The sequence below is a fragment of the Pinus tabuliformis genome, chromosome 8 (assembly GCF_031772625.1).
Source record: "Pinus tabuliformis cultivar Carrire ecotype Pingquan chromosome 8, CPIR1, whole genome shotgun sequence".
In the NCBI taxonomy this organism is placed as follows: Eukaryota; Viridiplantae; Streptophyta; class Pinopsida; order Pinales; family Pinaceae; genus Pinus; species Pinus tabuliformis.
The window spans coordinates 1,918,859,459-1,918,882,800 of NC_142294.1; the positions used below are offsets into that span (position 1 = coordinate 1,918,859,459).

The 23,342-nt window shown below is 33.3% G+C and overlaps 1 protein-coding gene across 1 annotated transcript; it reads right to left on the bottom strand.

The window, feature by feature from the left end:
• Positions 1 to 4,006: 4,006 nt before the first annotated feature.
• LOC149244162 (inactive UDP-glycosyltransferase 79A6-like) lies at positions 4,007 to 4,738 on the bottom strand. The gene has a single exon (XM_089371454.1). It carries the CDS (start codon positions 4,736 to 4,738, stop codon positions 4,007 to 4,009), a length of 732 nt encoding a protein of 243 aa, XP_089227580.1.
• Positions 4,739 to 23,342: the final 18,604 nt, after the last annotated feature.

A 23,342-nucleotide genomic window follows, 5' to 3' on the forward strand; every position in this document is an offset into this window, starting at 1 on the left:
GAATGACTTACTTAACGCACTTGAATCCCAAAAATGATATCTAATATAATGCACTGTGAAATCCCCTAATACTTAAACGCGTAACTTTTTATTATATATACTGATTTATATTGTGTGCATGTACACTGTGCTAATCCATCTAACATTACCACAACCCCTTATTCTGTAAAATGGCTTCAAGTCTTTGTGTTGGTGAGCCTTCCTCAAACAAATTCCTTGTACCAATAACAAGTAGTGTCAACATACATAAATAAAAACAAGATTAATGTAACATACAACAAGACATCATAAATTATTTTTTACCAAGTTTAAGCTCATTTATGTTTTATTTAAACTATTTAAAATATTGGGCTTAAATAGCCAGAACAAATATTGTTAATTATTAATTAAAGGACTTTGGACCAGTTTGTTAAAAGATCAAAGAAACAATTGAATTAACTTCTGAGAACAATTACAACTATTCCTTCACCCTTTTCCTTAAGAGGAAAAAGGGTAGAACCCATACTGATTTATATTGTGTGCATGTACACTGCGCTAATCCATCTAACATTACCACAAGCCCTTATTATGTAAAATGGCTTCAAGTATTTGTGTTGGTGAGCCTCCCTCAAACAAATTCCTTGTACCAATAACAAGTAGTGTCAACATACATAAATAAAAACAAGATTAATGTAACATACAACGAGACATCGTAAATTATTTTTTACCAAGTTTAGTTTCATTTATGTTTTATTTAAACTATTAAAAATATTGGGCTTAAATAGCCAGAACAAATATTGTTAATTATTGATTAAAGGACTTTGGACCAGTTTGTTAAAAGATCAAAGAAACAATTGAATTAACTTCTGAGAACAATTACAACTATTCCTTCACCCTTTTCCTTAAGAGGAAAAAGGGCAGAACCCTCGGGGGTTGAGGAATCAGGACTATGATGAATTATTCCTAGAGTTGGAAAACCAAAGTAGTGTGAAGCAAAATTGTGGTAACAATTGTGGGGTATGAGACTTGAGGCTCAACAATGTCCTCACACCCAAGGTACCCAGATGTTCCTGATTGATAGAAGTGGAAGGGCTCGGAAGGGGAATCTCAACGTAATTGCTAGTTCCAAGGCTGGGTGGTGAGATCTTCCAAATAACTAGTGTGTGCATAACTAAAGACATATCAGTGATACTATCATGTTAATCATTATCACTAGAGAAGATAGAATATTCACTATAAGTAGAAAGTATAGAAATGATTTAGCATTAGTACATAACATTTATTAATTACTGAGTAGAATAGTAAAACTAGATGACAATATGCATTACTAATGTTTACTGATATATATAAATGTAAACTACCAATTAGCACGAACATTAATTTAATAGGCAAGATAGTGTTAAAGACAATTGTTGATTTAACCCAAAAACATATAAGTGGAAAATAGTAAAGCAAATACCCTATCTCTTCTATGTAGGTTATATATATATGAATTATACGAGACTACAAAAATATTCATATTGCAATATATGTCTAAATATCGGTGCTTCAATACACTCAGGAAATCCTTCTTCAAATCGTATAATAAAGTCAACATGGAAAACCTTTCTCTACGCATTCATATTAAATCTATAGTTGCATCGCATTTCAACAAACATCTAGGGTTTGATGCCTCGGAGGAGTTCAGAAAGAACTCATCCAGAGCTGTGTACCCCGGTTCCTTTAACTGAATCCCATGATTTCTAATCATGCCTATCACAACTAAAATACACTATTTGTTAAATTCACTTAAAAATGAATGGCGTAGTTCATCAAAGAAGCTGAGAAAATCATAAAAACAAATACCCTTCAGGTAAATATAATCAACCATTTCCAAACTCATTAACCAATTCTACAGAAAACTGGAATACATTAAACTCAAAATTCATTAACAGGTCAAATTATAATTGTATTTCACTATAAATAGCCTAGATTTGAAACATTGTAAAAAATTCATAAATAAGTTATGTGAAGTGTTCGAAGAAAACAACACAGGAAAAGACTTGAGCAATATAAACCCTGAAATGACTTAGATAAGCCAATAATATCCAAAACATCAAATATTATTATAAATCATAACTAAGAACACATCCTATCCTGGCCGTAGCCTCAAACACCAACTATTACAACTCATGAAACCCTCTGTCACATAAACCCTCTGCCACAGAATTATGCTTCAGACCATATAACGATTTCATAAAATATTGCAACTATTTGATGCTACTATTCAATACATACCCACATAGAGATAATAAATTTAAGTCAGACATATTGTAGATGTCGTGCCTCAGAACTGTGAATTATTGAATTATTTGATGCCACAATGGAATTATAGAGTATAGGTAACGATGTTGCTCATAAAAGCATCAAAATGTTACGAACTTTTGGAACGAGCTCTCGAGGAAATTCGGGATCATATTTTTAGGCCAGCTTCATAAATCCATCTTATATAAACGAAGTCCTATGGTGCATATATAATTACCATACTGTTGTGTTTAAATCATTTTTTTACTGCTTAAATGCAAACCATGTAGGGCATGTAGGGGAAGTGTGTTACATATGTGAGCTTCAAACTATATATTGAGATGTATAATTATAAAATAAATTAATGTGTGAACATTTAATAAGTGAGATGTTTTTTTTTTAATTAATTTTGAATTTAAAATTAAAGTAGTTATATAAATTAAATTGTTGGTATAAAAACACTTCACGATAAACATTACATTATCAAACTTTCAAAAAATCATTATCATTATTATTAAAAAAATTAATATATAAATTTTAGAAAACATTTGTTAACCCCAATTTACTTTATATAAATTTAATATATATAAATTTTAAAAAACATCTAACAAAAGTAACCCCAATTATTGTGGCCCATCAATATCATTTGGTTTCTATAGTTCATTTCACAATCAAAGTATATCATATATACATTTGAAAAAATATATGACAAAATTTTTAATCAGTGAAATTCATTTTCTATTTATCACAAAAAATGTTATTTTATAAAAGAAATATTAAAAATCAATCAATTTAATTTAATTAAAACCCAAAAAAATATATAACTATTTTAAATCTCTTTATTAAAAAAATATATTTTAAAATACTCTAAAAAATATCTATAATTAGATTAAAATTTTGAAAACCCTACACTAAAATAAACAACCACACATCTTATTTCAGAAATAAACACAGTTATCTACAAAATTAAATACACTCACTTGCATGGTTAAATTATTACAATAACAAAGTTAAAATAAAATAAACTAATTGAAAAAATCAAACCAATTTAACTAAAATCAAATCAGTATTTAAAATCGACATAATCTACATGTCACCGATCGGAAGTCCTTTTTTCATATCTGCGTGTATGCTACTGCTATCTGTTCAAGCTGTTTGATGAAGTCATGGATGTAATCCAGCTGCCGTCCACTATTTGCGACTATAATATCACGGGCCTCAAGCCACTTTTGACCTCAACTTCTTCCTCTCCTCTCCCCGCCATTGCCATTCGCAGTGCTGCAGCTATGTTTTCGCTGAGAAAAGAGCCGTCGTCTCCTCGGCCAACCTCGATCCCCAACTTCAGTTCGGACGCTATTTGCCGGGCATTCAAACTCTGATCAAGTTTTATTGGCCAGAGTACGGGAGGCATGTTGGCTCACTTTAATGGCGGTGTAGAAGGTCAATGTTCTCTCGTGTGTTTAATGGCATGTGTTTAAATCTAGCGATGTGTCTGTTTACTAACACGTGGGGTTTTGGTGTAATGGCAATCGTCACTCCAACAAGTGGTATCAGAGTCAGAGATCTCGAAACACACTCGGCTGGACTTTGGTAAAGATTGTTGACTCCCAATTAATAGCGGTGTAGAAAGTCAGCGCTCCCGTGTGTGTGTTTCGTACAAGTGACTCCAACAAAACACTCAGAAATTCAGCACCTCCATGGCACCCAACCCCAGACTACCAGGCCCTGGTCCTGTGTTCGAGTCTCAAAACCTTCGGGAATGAGCTCCAGGGCATATTCCCGGGTTTTGTCCAAGAAGTGAGGAACAGGCAGCGAGCAGAGGAATGGGAGCCCACTCGCCTCCAAACCCAGTGCCACTCGTGGGCTTGTTCTCTCCACAAAAACGTCTCGCTGCCAAACGACACAAACACCACAGATGATGGCCTCTGCCGGTCCAGCCAATCCAATCCAGTAGGTCGGAGCCCTCGCAGTTGCCCGGGCCGGGCTTAGAGATGGGCATGAGCGGGCCCACAGAGAGCACGGGAACTCTGATAGTCTCCTCGAAATAACGAATATACTTATCGTCCTCCTTAAAGAAGGATTTCACGGCCACGGCCACGGCCACGCATCCTTTCTCACATTGAGCAAGTCGATATGGCGCAGTAACAGTACCGGGTATTCCTATGTACATATCTAACATATCCCGCGCTTCGTATAGCCTAAACGATATCTCCGAACATGGAAATCGGGGCGGCGGAGCGGCCACCTCTTCGGCGGTTATTTCCTTATTCAATAACCTGGAAAGGAGGAGGCAATGACTGCAGATCGCCGGCGAATACATTGTGAAATAGACAGATGGTACGTGCATCGCAGCAGCAACGTTCTGTGCCCAATACTGCGCGAAGTTATGAACAATGTAGTCGGGCGAGAGTTGCCTGAGGAGACTTCCGAACGGCTTCTCCAGGCCGTCTATGGCTTTCTGGAGCGCAAACGCCATTTCTATGGGGATGTCTGCCGTGCATTCGGCTCCTAGAGTCAGGCCTTATGTGGGCGGTAATGGCAGTTCGAGCAGATCGATCCGGCCCGGCCACTCCTGAAGTTGCAGGGAAGGCCTGATTCTGGAGATGTTAACGGGAGTGGAGAGAAAGGAGACTGTGTGGCCGTGGATTGCAAGAGACTTCGAGAGCTGTAGAAGGGGATTAATGTGGCCCTATGCCAGCCATGGAAACAACAGAAAATGAAGACTCTTCTTTCTAATCTGGTTGTCCATCATACCACAAGGAGTTTCTATTTTACATTAACCGTATCTCAGGGTTGTGAGGGAAGACTATATCATCTGCAATTTATGTCTCTTCATAAAAAACCTAAGGAAGTCTTAAGAGGATGGATTTCACATGATGCAGTTAAAGTATGAAGATTCTATCAACTAATAGATGTGGAAATTGAGAATTTATTGGACATTGTTTCAAGCTGGTCTCACTAGAATAATACTCTTATCGAATGTAATTATACTATTATGATATTAATATAAATTAAATTTAGTCTTTATAAATTAGATTTTCAAGTTTTTTCAACTGGAATGGTGTGTAGAGATTGTGAATTTATGTAATGATACTGTTATGATATTAATATAAGTTAAATTTATTTTTATAGATTAGGTTTTGAAGGTTTTTCAATTATAATGGAGTGTAGAGATTGTGAGTTTATTCGTCATTGTTTTAGCTCATCTAGCCTAGTTAAAATATGACTTTTTTTTCAGAAAAAAAAAGCTCAATATTATTATATAAGATATATAACGACGAAATATTTACATCATCTTTGAATATAAGTTCGCCTATTCTGAATACAATAAACTCTAGATAGGACTAATTCAATATATCCACAATATTACTGTGTTCAGAAAACAGCATATATGCACTGTATAAAGATACATTACTGATGATAGAATGATGGAGGAGAATATGCCACATTCTCAAAATTTCGGAGGGATATAGATCTCTTACCACCTGCAAGACAAAATAGTGGCATATACAAATACAAAAATATAGAAATAGTAGAGACATACCTGGGCTTTTGAGTGACAAAAAGTGCTATGAACCAGGGAGAGAGAATTCCTGAATAGGAAATCTCTCAGCTTCAAAAATTACCTCCATATTCCAGATGCCCGGTTGTGTGAGAAGACCCTTTTTAGATAGGATATCTGCCTAGACATTTTGAGATCTGTAAATATGACTTATAGTATAGTCTTCCATCTTCCTCCACATATCCATGATTCTATTCAGCCAGCCGTCAAGATGCTGTTTTTTTATCTGGTGCTTCTCAGTGACATGATCAATAATGACTTTTGAATCTCCATAAATCTGAAGTGATTGAATATTTAGATAATGACTTATGGAAAGAAGGCCAGCCAGAGCCATCGCCTCTGCTTTTATATTGGAGCCCCTACCACCATTCCAGCATATTTGATATTGCGTATTATCATCCATGATAATATGTACACCACATCCACTGTTTTCATTCTAAGCTGCTCCGTCAAAATACGCTCTTGGATAAACTGAATGCACTGGATAAGGATCTGCAGGCTTTGACTTGATATTCTGTGAAGGATTTGCATGGATATAGTCCATGGATGATACTATATTATCGAATACTGCCATAAATGGATCCTTCTTGTCCTGAAAGATGACATGATTCCTCCACTTCCATATAAACCAGATGACAAGTATGATGACAGACCTCCATGTGTCTTTTTGATCGCTCCACCATAGATAAGCCTCGATAATAGAAGAATGAGAAATATAGGGAACTCCAAAATAATTAGCAAGACGACGCCAGAGTTGTTGAGAAGATTGACATTGAAAAAACAAATGAAAATTGTTTTCCTCAGCAAACTTACATGCATAACAATATCCAGGACTATTCCAGTTCTCTTCTGTAAATTATCCCATGTCAGATTTTTATTATGGAATACCAACCATGAAAATAAGATGGTTTTTCGAGGACAACTGGACTTCCAATAGACAACCAGAAAGATGGGATTGGATTGATCACATTTAATACTGATAAGATTTGTATATATCTCCTTAACACTTACAGGCTCCGTAGTGCATTTGCCTTTCCAAACGAGGACATCATCCTCCGAAGTACGGCAGAAACCACAATTCCGTAAACAACCCCTTACTTGCTCCCACTGACGCGCCAATTCACCAGTCATGCCCATACAAGTAGAATCTTTCCAAATAGGAATAGGGCCCAACCATGCTTCAATAAGCTTATTCCAAGTGAAGAATCCCTTTCTATGAAAAAAATGCATAAGATTCTGAGATATATCGATGAAATCACCATCTCCCATGATCGGATCTATTCCTATTAAGATCTTGTTCCCAGTTTGCAAGATCCAGATCAGTTTTTTCAAGAAAATTGATTCAACTTTACGGAAACTCATCCAGATTGCTGAACCATAACTAGCCCCAATCTTACCCATTTTGAACCAGAATGAAATGTCTTTGTTTGCCATGTATTTTTTCTTTATAGTCTTGCTCCATGGCCCGTCCCCAAAAATTCCCCTCCAAAGAGATTTGCAAATTAATGCCTTTCCGAAGGTCCTAAGGTCGAGAATACCCCATCCACCTAATTTCTTTGGAAAAGTGACATCAGATAATTTTGTTAAATGATATTTCCTTCTTTCCGATTGCCCTCCCCAAATAAAATTAGCAGTAAGCCTATTCATCATTTGGATTATGCTCGCAGGAATGTAGTATAAATGAGCCCAGTATACTGCTAATTGAACCAGCACAGATTGAGTTAGCACAACTCTTCCCCCCATGGAAAGGCATTTATATTCCCAACTAGAGATCCTTTTATAGTATCTGTCAAGGATCTAGAGCCAATCCGATTTTGAATATCCCTTAGCTTTTAGCTGAAATCCGAGATATTTTATCCCATCTTTGATGGATCTCGCTTCAATCCCAAATAGAGAAGTTAGAAAAGCAATAAGGTCCATGTTAGCTTCATTATGATAGAAGGATGATTTAGATTCATTCATATGCAAACCTGTAGCTTTTTGAAATCGAATTAATATTTCATAGAGACATGTCCAAGTAAGTTTACATAGCATGCCAAAAATGAGGATGTCGTCCACAAATAAATTGTGGGATATAAAGTTGCTCTTGCAAATCTTCAGAGGCCGACATCTATCTTCCACGACAGCTTCATTGATGTAAAGACTAAGAGCATCCATGGCCAATATGAATAATAAAGGAGATAAGGAACATCCCTGTCGAAGTCCCCTAGCAGCTGAGAAATATGAGGATGGCAAACCATTTATAATGATAACATAATTTACATTGTCCACGCAAGCTATAATCCAGTTGATCATTTTGGAGTTTAGGCCAATTTTTGCAAGGAGACATCTCATGAATCCCCAGTCAAGGCAGTCATATGCCTTTTTAAGATCAATCTTCAGAATAAAAACTTCCTTTTTATTTCTTTGCATAGAAAATAATCCTTCCTGTGTATTTGCAACAACATCCAGAATATTTCTGCCTTTCAGAAAACCATGCTGGTCCCTTGTTAAAAATCTAGATAGTGTATCCTTAATTCTCCCAGCAATGATTTTTGAAATAATTTTAAAAGAAATATTGCATAGTGATATAGGTCTGAATTCCTGGAAGGAGGATGCATCCGAATTTTTCGGAATGAGAGCAATAAGAGTAGAAGATATTAGCGAATGAATATTGCCCGATAATCAAGATTCCTCAACCATCCCTAGTAATTCTGTTTTAAAGAGGTCAAAGAAATGAATAAAAAATTCAATCATCCACCCATCGAGGCCAGGACTCTTGTCTTTTTCAAAAGATTTCATGACTCCCAGCAGTTCCTCTTCTGTAACCGGTTGGAATAAGGATTCATTTTGGATGTCATCATACATTTGAGGGTACAGAGCAATCCCCCAATTTATGTCCTCAATTCTACCATCATCGGATCTTCTATATTGATTTTCAAAATATTTGACCGCTTGAGTGTAGAAAACCTCCCTTCCCATCATCAATCTTCTAGATAGTGTTTTTTTCATGCCTGGAGTTAGGGAATCTATGAAAAAGATTTGAGTTCCTATCTCCTTCTTTAAGCCAAATGGCCCTGCTTTTCAGCGTCCATGAGGCTTCTTCCAGATCCAGAATTTTCTATTTTCTCCTCTCCAGATCTTTAATATAACATCGCAGATGAAATGGAAGCGATTGTGAAGCAAAAACTTCAGATAACCTGTCAAGCTCCTTTTGAATATTCCAAAGTTTTGACTTATGTAGGACTCTTATCAAATGAACACTATTACAATTTTTTTTTGATATTAATATGATTTAAATTTATTTTTATAAATTAAATTTAAATTTATTTTTATGTATATAATTAAACGTGGAGATCCAAAATTTATTGGACATTGTCTTGAAATTGTCTAGCGCAAGCCTCTTCTCAAATGTGGTTATTTTATTATAAAATTATTGAAATGTAGTTATTTTATTATAAAAATATTATAATATTAATATGATTTCAATTTATTTTTATAAATTAAATTTTGAAGTCTTTTTCTATTGCCATTAGATGTGAAGATTAATAATTTATTAAACATTGTTTTAAGTGAAGATTAATAATTTATTAAACATTGTTTTAAGTTTGCTTGTTCAAGTTATAATAACACTCTTATCAAATGCCATTATTTTATTATAAAATTATTATTATATTAGTATGACTTCAATTTATTTTTACAAATTAAATTTTGAAATCTTTTTCCATTGTCATTAGATGTGAAGATTGATAATTTATTAAACATTGTTTTAAGTTTGTTTGTTCTAGTTATAATAACACTCTTATAAAATTCCATTATTTTGTTATAAAATTATTATAATATTACTACATTTTTTTTTTATAAATTAAATTTTCAAGTTTTTGAACTATAAACAACCTAGATCCATCTTAACACTGGATCTATCAAGCGCCGATCAAATCTCTCAAGGTGCAAAACTGTTTTTTTACTTGAAAACATGAGGAAAGGTTTCCACCTCGAGAGATTTGATCCCTCTCCGCACTTGATAGATCCGATGTTAAGATGGATCTAGGTTGGTTTCAGTCATGTGCGTTCATACAAAATTTGTTGAACATCTAATTATTTTGATATTTTAAATATGCTAAATATATCTAAGATTAATTTGGTCAATTTAATTTAAAATTTGCTTACACTACTACATGTAGGGGGTTTTTAAGACAATATTTAAGATATTTTTCAAGTCAATTGTCTTAACTTGAGACAAAAAGAAACTTGTGTGTTGTCTTAAATATTGTCTCTAAGCGAGTGTCTCAAAATTTTATTGTCTTAAGAATTTGTCTCTATAAAGACAATATTGAACTTATATTATTATTGTCTCTATAAAGACACGTGAATTATTGTCTCTTAAGAGACAATTACATTTTGGTCTCTTTAGAGACAGTAGTTGAGATTAAAGAGATAGTCTATAGAGAATATAGGTCCATAATTTCAACTATTGTCTCTCTAGAGACAATATGAAAAATATATTAAAAAAAATTAAATAAAATATTTTTAAATGTTCTACAATTACATTATAGGTCCATAGATTCAACTATTGTCTCTCTAGAGACAATATGAAAAAATATATTAAATAAAATTAAATAAAATCTTTTTAAATGTTCTACAATTACATTTTTGTCTCTTCGGAGACATTAGCTGAGATTAAAAACATATTGTCTATAGAGACTATAGGCCCATAATTTCAACTATTATCTCTTTAAAGAGAATATGAAAAAATATTTTAAAAAAATAAGCAAAATCATTTTAAATATTTTTTAAAGCTGGTTTCAACATTTAAAGTTCCCAAAAAATGATTCTAATTAGCTTAAATCTATGTTCTTTATGGTAAAGAAAATATACAATTTTTTTGAAGTTAACAACAAAGTCATTTTAAATCTAAAAGAAAAACAATTTCCAAAACTTAACAATTCTCGAAAGCAACCTTGAAAATAATAAGGCAACACACTTAGATTTGCTGAATGACTTATATTTACTGAAAATATATTCATGTCATTGAATGTCATTGAATTTGAACATGCAAGATCCTCTGTTGGAATTTCATTTCATGATATATTATGAGGAAAAATAAAAGTGTTCAACATTTCTCCATCCTACAAGAGAGTTTACTTTCTCACATATAAAACCGAAAGGTTAAATCACATTAAATGGTGGAAAATTAAATTTATATGAAGTGGTTAGCTCCACAATTTCAATACCCGTGTATAATTGGAATTGGCTTCCTTGATAAGGAAAAAAATTTAAATTATAAAATGTATATATATTTGAATTTACAAAAATTGTAAAATGTATATTCATTCGAATTTTTAATTGATTGGCAATCCTGCGTTCATGAAAGTTGTCTTCATGAAAGTTTGTTTTACAAAGATGGAAAATTGACACACATGCTCGCAACATGATATAGTATTTCTTCATTATCACTTGATTTGCCTTTCCCCAACGGTGTCTAGTACAGACTCAAAAATGGTAGTCCAGAAGATATTTTGTGGAATATCCAAAGACACTTGCTTCAACAGCTTCATGTCTACCTATTGTTATTGCTGCAAAAAGGCCCAGAGCTTTTAGAACCAAGAAAAAATTTAGAATGTCAAGAAGTAACTTTAGAGAAAACCATCAAAAGGAACGTCTCTCAAATGATTTTTCACAATGACCATGAAACAAGTTATTTCCTTTACTTGGGGGGATACATCAAGTTTTAATTTGTTGATCCGTCAACAAAAGTAGAGAGAAAGTGAACTGTGATCATTGGAGGAAAAATATTAATAAATCAGAAATCTTAAAATAATTTATCTTACTATATACTTTAAAGGAAATAATTTTCACGACATTCTATAAATATTAAATATTAAATGGTTGCTAATTAATCCTAAATATTAAATGTTTGCTAATTAATCCTTTACTAATTTCAGTAATATAGATTTCTAAATAAAATGCCTAAACAAAATTTTAGTAACATAGATTTCTAAATAAAATGCCTAAATATTTTGTCTATGATGAGGATAGATAATTGAAGAGGATATGCTAATCCTCTATATGAAAATAGGAAATCGTTGATTAAAATTGAAAAAACTCTCAATTTTCTCTGTGACTATTCTAAATGTAGATAATATTGCTAGACTTGCACCTGCTCCCATTGCAAGTCCATTAACAAATGCTACGTGAATCAAACATGAAATTTTTTCTTTGCAATTAATTAAATAGGAACATAAGAATTGGAGGAGAAATCCTCGTCTTCTATTTTTATAAAAAGTGTCGGAAGAAAAATAACAAGTTATCGATGAAACCTTAACTATGTTTTAAATGAGAATTATGGAGAACTATGGTAGGTATACTATCTATTATAGTCTTAGATGACAAAGAAAGCATAATATAAATAATCTAATAAACTTCAATTATATTGAAAAGATCCATATAAAATCTAAGAGACATTATTCTTCCCAACGAGAATTATGGAGAACTCTGGTATGTATACTATCTATTATAGTTTTAGATGGCAAAGAAAGCATATACATAATCTAATAAACTTCAATTATATTGAAAAGATCCATATAAAATCTAAGAGACATTATTCTTCCCAACATACTAGCACGAGTCTTGAATGACAAATTGCAGTCAATTTTAAAATATGAGAAATTAAAAATGGTATAAACAAAAAAGTGGCAGTCCTCACCAGATTTTTCTTGTATGTATGGATGTGATAGTAAAGCCAATAGATTTTGTACATAAGCTCGATAATATGTTTGTCTGCAAAAATGTTTACGGATCATGATTGATAACATAAAAGCACTCATAAACAAAATCAGATAAATTAGTTATGTCAATGTGCAGTTGAATATTTGTTTTGAAGAAATAGTGTTGATATTTACTTTTATAAGTATTCTTTTAATCCAAATAGTTATCTTTTGGTTATATATAAGAAATGATGACATATTTTGGTGGTCATTTTCACATCAATGAATAAAATTTTAAATATTAACTATTTTATATTTCTAAATCCATATTTACTTTTTCACATTTACCTAATACAATTATAAAATTATTATGCGAATTATCTCATGAGATTAACCAAATAATACATTATTAAATAACAAATAACATTGATCTACCTACATCAACCACATTTACCAATGTGGTTGTACTAACTGCCTTTCATATATATCTTTAACACTGGTAAACTTTAAAACAGAAAAACGAATTGGAAAATAGCTAACAACAAGATTAAAATGAGACATAAATGAACATCTTCTACTACTTAAGCTTGCAATCTAACAGTCAACTCTTCTGAAACTATACCCAAGAAGTAAAGCTATCATTTTCAAAAATATTGGACACTAACCTGCCTTTACATAATACAATGCCCGCAAGTCTCCCCCAACACAAAATGCTTGCCCAGCCCCCTGAAGGATATACAAAGATGTCAACGAATGTTTGAAAGTGGTACATTATTAAAAATTTGGCAATAAAACATTGCAATCCAAAAGAGTAGAGAGTTTTACCTTGATGATAATCAACTCTGCACCATTTTCTTTTTCCCATTTTTCATAGAGCTCAGCTAATTGGATTACATGAATATCATATTAGAGGATTTGTCAAACCAGTTTAAGAAAAATTTCATCTCACTCGATCTCAAATTACATACTTAAAAGAAAATAAAAGGGTGTAAAATCCCCAGTAATGTAAATAATTATTACTGTCAGCTCTTTTGTTTATTTAACTGAGACTTTGGAAAATAGTACTTGGTAACAAGTCGGTTGAACAAAAAAAAATGATTAAATGAAAACATTATGTTTAATCAATAAATGAACAAACAATTTGAAGCTATCCAAAATAAGTATTTAAACTTTCTTTTGTAGAAAATGTTTCAACTCTTGATTAGTTTCATAAAGAATCTTCTAGTTAAACAAACAAAAATCGATTAAATGAAAACATTATGTTTAATGAGAAAATGAAGAGACAATATTAAAACTACCAAAGATAAGTATTTAAACTTTCTTTTGCAGAAAATGTTTCAACTCTTAATTAATTTCATAAAGAATCTATGCAAATAGCGTAAGAACTATTTCAGGGTAATGAGAAATTATTAAAGTAAACCAGGGAAGAAATTATATCAACATTAACTGAACCATTCAAGAATTATTTCTTCTTTATTACGAGAAAAAAATATCTAATATTCATGAACACTACGCAGGGGAGGAACCAAAGGTGTAGTATTGAATTTATAAAGAAACCCCATTCGAAAATGAACAACTTAATCAAGAATTATTAAGGTAAGAACTGGACAATATCAAATATAGAGAGTTTATGCCTAATTAAGATAAAGAGTGCTCCATCTCCACACTCATTGAAAGCGTTGACCCCCTAGGATGAGACTCGTGTCCTGGTTGGGTTTATACTCATGTCAACAGGTGTTGTCAATGATTCCTTTGACTTGTGGATAGTTCAAAACGAAACCTACACTGTCGACCACAAGGTCGATTCTTTCCAGTGCTAATTTAATTTGGAAAACACCAATGACAATTATACTTTCTTCTGCTCAATATTCAACCCTAAACTCTGGTTGGTCAACAGTTCTTGACTCATAAGCCTTAGTAATCCTTTAAAGAGAACAAAGAAAATAGTTGCAAGAGAATTCCAACCCTAGACCCAAATTAACAATGGGAATCGATCAATGTGAATTTTGAACCATAGTAATTTCTAAGAATCAAGATCCAACAACAAAAATGAGCTATCAAGCACAAGTAGGCCTCTTAGAAGGGACTGAGTAAGAACCTGATAAATGAAGCAATGACAACTATGAGAAGATGACGACGACTGCTAGGAAGAAACAAGATTAAAAGGAATTGAAACTAAAACCCCATTTCATACCTACAAAAAAATTACAAGTCAAGGGTCAGTCGCACTTTAAAATTCACAAATATGCTATTAATTAAAGATAACAAAAGAAAATTTAAGGTGGGTTCAGTTACTTGAGTGCTGAGACCATTACTGTAACTGAAACCCCTATTCCTGGTAGCAGTAACACAGTTAGTACCCTTGATGATTACTGGCTCATAGAAGCGGAAGGTATTGAGCAAGGTTATGAGATACCTAGAGCCACATCGGTTGTTTACCAAACGGAGGAAACCCATCACTGTGATGTTGTATTCAAACCTCCAACGAAGTCTGCTATTCTCAGTGGAATAATTAAATGAAGTGTACTCCTCTCCTAAATCAAATAGGAAAGGGAACCTGTGTCATTTTTGGGCTTAAACCCTCACTAGAAATTGCAGAGCTCTCACATCTCAATGGAACCAGCAAAATGAGACACAATTGCCCAGCTCAGAATGATTGTGTGGTTACCCTAATCGTCCCTCTCTATCCACCATCGATCTGTGCCCAAAATTCTATAACCGTTCATCTATTAAGGAGTCTCAAGATAAGAGCTACCACCTGGCGATAGATCAGCTCCCTGAAGAACTTTCAGCTAGGTGAGCGGGAAGCCTCTTAGTTTTTTAATCAAAGCTCAAGATTGCAACCTATGGTTGAACTATGGTTGAACTTGGTTAAGACCCAGGACACAGTTATGACATTAGTGCATTGAACAAATATCTAACCATAATGTATGCCCAAGCTATGTACGTAATTATTAAATATTAACATAACATCACCCTCTAAGAGCTATACATATATGAGGTGTGTAAAGAAAAAATATGGGAACTATATACTTCAGAACCTAGTCATGAGTGGGTATCATCAAACTATGGAAACAATATTCATTGAAAAAATAAGTGATGAATCTGTGTAGAATAATATCCTTAGTAAGAAAGCATGCAAAATGATTCTTTGGAAAAAGGAACCTCAAAGAATTCAATTTACTATGTACTTTTACAAGCCATTTATCGGTCAACTTGAGTGATCATTAATTTTTTTTATGATGGGTCTGTCTAAATTACAAAAAGAAACCAACCACTTAAAGTAAGTCCATTTATAAGAATAAATATAGAAATTTAATTAAATATATTTGTCTTAAGTTTAACATGATTTTAATAAAATTTATAAAAATGATTTGATTAAATAATTAAATTAATTTAATCTAGCAATTTTTATTTAGTTTTGAAATAATTTGAAAAATATATATATCAATTTGAAAAAATATCAATTTGACTTATTTTATTTTATTTTGATTTTTATTGAGAAAACCATCAATTCTAAAATTATCATTTAATTAATTTGGAAAAAAAAAATCATTATCTCTATTATTAACTACCAAGCCAAAAATGATATGTTTAGTTGAATATTTCTTCAACATTTATTATTCAATGGAACACTACTTAACATTTTGTCTATCTAAAAACAATACTGAGAAAAAAAATATTTTCAAAATGTGTGTTTTAACTCAGTTTTTTAATTAAAAAGAAAAAATAAGCAATAAATAATTTGTATATATTCATTAAATTAAAAATTTAACTTGTAAAGTAATATCCATCATTTATAAAACCATGATTTATAAAATGAATTGAATTTGAAAAATCCAATGTTATAAATATCTTGATGACCTTATCATCATCCACATGTGATAAATTTAAGCTGCTCATTATGGATGACGAAAGCAATATCATTCAAACTTCCTATATGTGCATCAATATGCAAAGTTACATGAATATGTGTCATTAAAAGAAATTTAATGCAGAATATAAATAAAGACAAAAAAATCAAAGTATAGATGGTTGTGAGATGAATAATTTTGATTAAGAATTCCAAATTTATCATATTTTGTTTTTGAGTTGAGGTTTCTAGCCAACTAATGTGACTTCTTATCAGAATGTTTGGATGATAAACCACACTAGTTGGCTCTAAATATTGACTAAAAAACAAATTGTTGAGAATACTTATATAAATAAATGAAATTGATAAATCCTAAATACTACATAACCTAGCTAAGAACATATAAGATAGTTACAAGAAGATCCTAACGATGTATATGTCCCTACTACTAACATTAAAATTGTGAAGAGTTTAAACTCCATTAATAAAACATCTTTCCAAACTTGAATATCAACCTCAAGGTGTTGTTGCAATTTTTCAACCTCGCTAGAATGATAAATGTGGACTATGTTCTTAGAAAATGTCACTCCTGTAACTCATGTTAGGCTAATTAATATTAACTTTCATAAAAATAAAATGATGGATAAATATTGAGACACCTAACTACAAGATCAAGTAGCAAAATTTACATACCAACCCATACCCATGCAGTGGATTCTTTTGAAAGGAATGCCTAAACAAATATAATAGAAAATGTCTATAAATGATCCAAAACTATATGTTCTTGAGAAAGTTATAGGAAACTTCACCCAAATTACTTGCTACCTTAAAGTTTTAAACTATATTTTGTTGAGATTCAGCTTACAAAAAACTTCACCCAAATTACTTTCTCTTTAAAAATATATTTATACCTGCATAGACATTTCGAGCTTTGATAAATCACAAATTCTGAAGATACCACTTCCCAAATTGAAATATCACCAAAATCTATTCCAAGTGAAAAATATTCATGCAAGTGACTATGTTTAGAAGTTATTTCATAGTTACAAAGCATTTAAGAGAAACTGTAGATATAGAAATTCGGTTGAGGACCCCAATAGAGTATAGACTTCTCATAATTGAAAGTGAAGATTACCTAATAAATTTGACTGATTCAAAGGATGAAAATCTATGCTTAATGTTAGGCCTTTATTAATATGTGTTGTGGGCTACTCAAATCCCTGCACATTATTCTTTAAAAATGCCACTGTGATTGCTTCTTCTGAAGAAATTTAGAAAATTTGAAACTCCTTTGAATATTTATAAATACAGGAGTTGAAGAAATAACTTCTTTAATTTTATTATATTTTGAGAAACCATCCAACATTGAAATCATTCAAGGCCCGGTTATCCTTTGCAATAAATACCCCTTGTTGGGTAAAGGATCACTGTCCTTCAACGATAGTTCATTGAAATTATTGAATTTAACACATATTCTAATGTCACTATTCGTCTTCCTTACAGAGACTGAGTTTTCCACCTAGGCTGAATATATTGTAGGAGAAATGACTTTTGCCTCGAGCATTTTCTACAACTCCTTCTAAATTATAGGTGTCAATTTTAAATTCATATGCCTTAGTTTCTGTCTAAATGGGTTGTCATCCTCCTTCAATGGGATATTATGTTGAATAATATCATCGTTGTATGCATTTAAATAATCATAAATATAGGCAAAGAATCTTTATACTTGCTGATAAGGTTTTCAATTGGATTTCTATCCTCATGCAAACAACCCTTTCCAAGCTTGATTATTGTGGGGGTTACTTCGGATCCCAAATTGATTTCAATCACCTCTTCAATATTGCTGACATCTTTTTCTTTCTTATACAATATAACACTAATAAAAAAGTTTCTCTAATGGGACAAGGCCATTGGGATACTTTTTCTCCTAAAACTACCTAACCTTAGTTTCATTTGTATCTTCCCCTATCCAATTCATCTCATAGTTAGAAAAGACCTACAAAATATTAAGGAACCTCACAATTTGAGTATCATAATGACAGACCTGCCAATGCTAAAAACTATCCAGAAATAAAGGTCGAAAAAAAACCTCCATCCTATGATTGTTGTCAACTATTTCATCACATTTATATATACTAGAGGCCAAGCCAATCCATGCTCATATTGTTTAGACTGGTTTCAAGGAAAACACTTCCTTAGACATGAAACTAGTTATCACACATGCTAAGTGCAACAGTTTAGTTGATGCCCTCCTACTACTGAAGGAAGTTTCCAATAGAAATATGGTTCCATGATCAAGTTTGATAGCGGCCTAGGCTAGCATGGACACAGTGACAAAACCTTGACTTTGTATCATGAGATGTGAGAATCAAACATTTCCCTAAATCAATTCATTTTTTCTAGTGTTCTCCAAGCATGTGTTTGCTTGCCTACTTTCAAACGTGGCAAGAAAGTTCATAAAAAAATGATCCAAAGTGGGTTTGAATCCAACATATTCTTAGGGTTTAGCCTCATATGCATTTATGTTAAGGTGGAAGATTTAAGGATTCATGCCATGTGTTTTACAAAATGCCTCAAGAAGATGTTGTCTCATGGAATACAATGATTGCAGTTTATGCGAGATAGGGTATTTTCTAGGAGGCTTGAACCTATTTCACTAGATACAACAAATAGTTATCCAACCAACTAAATTTACCTTTATAATGGAAAGAAAATGGCAGACAGGTTCATGCAGACATATTGAAAATTGGGTTACACTGTGCCATGTTTGTGGGGAGTGCTCTTGTATACATGTATGCCAAGTGGTATGATAGAGGATACTATAAAGAAAAGGAACATATATGATGCAGCCTTAGCCGCTAATACCCACATTATGAAAACAAAAATTGCATGTCTATTATGTACCTATCATGTACATGTCCCAGGAATTACACGTATTCCATACTTAGGGAAAATTTCTCTTAAATCAAGGTTTTACCGGGCCAGCAGATATATAACATTTAATGAAAAATCACTTTATCCAAGGTTAAGTCCTTAAGCGGAAATATTTCATCTAACTATGCCAAGTTTAGACTTTGGCTATTTTTCACCTTTGTGCATATTAACCATACCCTCTTAACTCTAGTCTCGGATTAACCCAACGTTGACTCTGGTCGCACCGATCCTCTTTTGGAAAGTTTTTTAAATAAGGAGCTGAAGCTTCCAGCTCTAGAAGCTTCATAATGGAAGTCTGGTAAATGGTTGGGACAGATGGAGTCGAGGATGTCAGTTTGGGCTCCTTTCCCCTATTAGGATGGAACTACCTCAAAAGATAAGACCTTATCCCATGAGAAGAGGAACCAACTCCCATCCATTCATGCTATATAAACCTCCCTTTCTCCCAAGCACAGGCCGGTGTGGAACGGTTAATGTGGGTGTGCTAAGTGTTAATTTAATTCTGGAGTAATCAACAAGTTATTCATAGTTATATCTCTCTAGTTGTGTGTGAGGGAGAAGCGTTAATTTGGTTTAGTATGAAGAATAAAGGGAAGAGACTTAAAACTATCATTGTTGAGGCCATCATGGAATGCTAATGGAAGTTTTTGGGAACCTGGATTTTTCGGAGGAGAACAACAACATCAAGACAATGGTTGTAATCTGTTCTTGATTTAATATATAAGAAACTATCAATTGATTTCCTACATAATGTGTCATCTCACATGTTTATGAATTAATGCTTCTTGACTTGTTAAGTAGGTTGAATTAAAATTTGTATATTTAACTATTGTTGTTTTCTGTTGTTTACCTGCTTCAGGTGTTCGAATAAGGAAACAGGAGATAGTTGGAGCGAGAAAGTAAGGTCATCACCAAACAGGATAATCATACTAAGAGGTAGACCCTCTTAATTGGTTCTAACCTAAGGAAATCTTCCATAGAATGTCTTATTAGTGGCTAGACCTGCTATCGGGCTAGAGGAATTGTTTTTGTCGACACTTAGAATTTTACTTCACCACACTTGCCTACCGCCATCTCTTTGGTTACTGCAAAAAAATGCAATAAACTAATTTCAAAAACTAGGAACTTTTTTCCTGATGATATGCCCTCAAGGAAAGAAGAAGACAGTGGCCATGACCTCGAGACAAGGACCCTCCACACGACAACAACAGATGGACAAGGTCATGGAGGAGTACGAGGACATCTTCACTTCCCCCCATATCGGTGCCTCTGCACTGTCAGGTCAAGCACTCCATCGATCTGACCCCAGGTGCGTCATTAACCAATGGACCAATCTATCGATGCTCCATTCTGGAGAACAATGAAATCAAGAGGCAAATTCAGGAGTTGCTACAGAAAGGTCACATTCAGCCAAGTTCATCGCCCTATGGGAGCCTGATCATGTTGGTACAGAAGAAGGATGGGACTTGGAGACTCTGTATTAACTATTGGGCACTGAACAAGATCACTACCCGGAATAGGTACCCAACCCAATGGATTGATGACTCTTGGGTCCCTATAATACTAGTGATTATCCCATTACTATTGTAGTTATACCCCTTATTAATATTGTTGTACCCCTATTGCCCCCATATTGTTATTACTGTGCCCCATAGAATCCCTCTATTGTTATTTTTGTGGCTTTATATTATTATTGTTAGGTCGACTGGATTATATTGTGACTCCTTAGACTCCTATATATAGAAAGGAGGTTTTATCATTTGAATCATCAAAGAATTGTTCATTTATGTAATGTAAAGGAAGTTTCCCCCTCGAAGAGGCTGAATTCTAAGGCGTTGATCTATCTTTTCTATCTTTTCTTGAGCTGGTTTCCTAACATTTGGTATCAGAGGTTTGGATTCTAGGGTTTCACTGCTCCAAACAAGTCATCATGGCATTTTCACTATAACTTTTTTCTGCGACATTTCAGAAGTTGCAAAATAAACCCATTTGAGAAGAAATCGCGCTGAACCTCGGGTCTGAATTTCAGAGCTTTTCGTGCTATATTTGCGGAGATATGATCTGAGGAAGTTGGTCTTTTTACAGACTCCTGAATTACATTCCAAACAGGTGACCTGGGGAAAATTGTCATAACTTTCTCTTTGGGGATCGGATTGAAATTTTGTAAGAAGGTATAGAAAGAGGATGGACTTTAGTTTCTTGTATGCATTTTTTAGATCCAAAGGTTGAAACAATGACTCGCGGCATGTCGTACAAGTTCTCTCTACTGAACTAGTCTATAATCGTCACTGTGGGAGATTTCGCATAAATCTTCCTTCGAGAATCCAATTTGGGTTAGACTTGTGGCATTAGAAAGAGGACACAGAGGGCTACTGCAGGTCACAAATTCGGAACTAGATGATTGAAAAGTATAGATATACATTAGAGGCAATATCGAGCTCCTACAAAGTGAAAAAATGTGTGTAGATTTTCTTAAATTTTTTCTTAAGCTTGGTTTGAAAATTTATTTTGAAGGAATTCAAAGGGCATAATAGAGAATTATTATCGGTAACTGATGCCTTGAGGAAAGAAAATGAAAACACCTAGTAAGTAACTTGAAAGCTCTAGCATGAGTCATGAAGAAGAATAAGAAATGCTATATGATATATCAAAATTACAAGAACAAGTGCAACAAGTGTCACTTGCACAAAAAGCAACAGAATCTAAGATGGATGGTTTAAGGAAAGATGTAGAAGCTAAGATGAATGGTTTAAAGAAAGGCGTAGAAGCTAAGATGGATGGCATGGAAGCTAAGGTGAATGGCATGGATGCTAAAATTGATGGCATGGATGATAAGATGGAAGAATTGAAGATAAATATGAATAAGTTGCTACAAGAAATGGTCACTAAAAGTGAAAGGGTACTAAAGGAAACTCATGATGAGAACAAAAGAAATGTTAATCATGATTCCATAGACTCTAATGTTGGATCGAAGACTCACCATGTTCCAAAAATCGATATGAGGAAGTTTGATGGCAAGGATCCCGCCACATGGATATTACAGATAGAGCAATTCTTCAATCTCAATAGTGTGCAAAACACACAAAAGGTACGTATGGCAACTTTATATTTGGAACCAAATCAGTTTGTATGGTATCAATGGCTTTACTCTCGTAAACAATTTATCACTTGGGCAATTTTTATGGAAGAATTGATAGCACATTATGAGGATACAAAAAGAAACACTTTTTTTAGCCATTTGATAAGTATCAAACAAAACGGTTCAATAATGGAGCACATTGAGGAGTTCCAAAAACTGAACATAAGGGTAAAAGATATTCCAGAGGAGCATAGGATTGATGTGTTCATAGGGTATTTAAAGGATAATATCCAACATGATGTTCGCCTTTGGGAACCTGATTCATTAGAGAAGGCATTCAGGTTAGAAAGAGAAATGGAAAGAAAAATTATGGCAACCAGGAAGCATACCACTCACAACTATAAAGACGGAAGTGTTGTTTCCCCTAGTCTCCCACAACCTATAAGGTTGACACCACAACAATTGGAAGAAAAAAGAGCAAAAGGGCTTTGTTACAGTTGTGATAGAAAATACACTAAAGGTCATAAGTGTGCTGAGAAGAAATTATTCTACATAGATTGTGAAGAGGAAGAAGAAAAGGAGCAAGAAAGGTCGAAAGAAGAGGATATACTCCAGGAACAAAGCCTAGATGAAGAACAAATAAATCCAACCATATCTTGTAATGTATTGGCAGGAATTGCCACTCCTCAGACAATCAAGATAGAAGGACAAATCAAGAAGAAAAAGGTAATAGTGTTGATTGATTCAGGAAACACCCACAATTTTATTCATTGTAAGGTAGCAAAAGAATTGAATTGCTTCCTATATCCAGCACCAGAGTGTAAAGTGATGATTGCAAATGGAGGAACAATAAATTTATCTGGAAAGTGCCATAATATCAAGCTATCCATGGGAGAATATGTATTGACTAGCTCAATGCTTTCCATTCCAATGGGAGGTGCTGATGTTGTACTAGGAGTCCAATGC

Bases quoted from the DNA above. Each gene is read 5' to 3' on its own strand.
- LOC149244162 (XM_089371454.1), bottom strand. From the start codon at position 4,738: ATGGCGTTTGCGCTCCAGAAAGCCATAGACGGCCTGGAGAAGCCGTTC.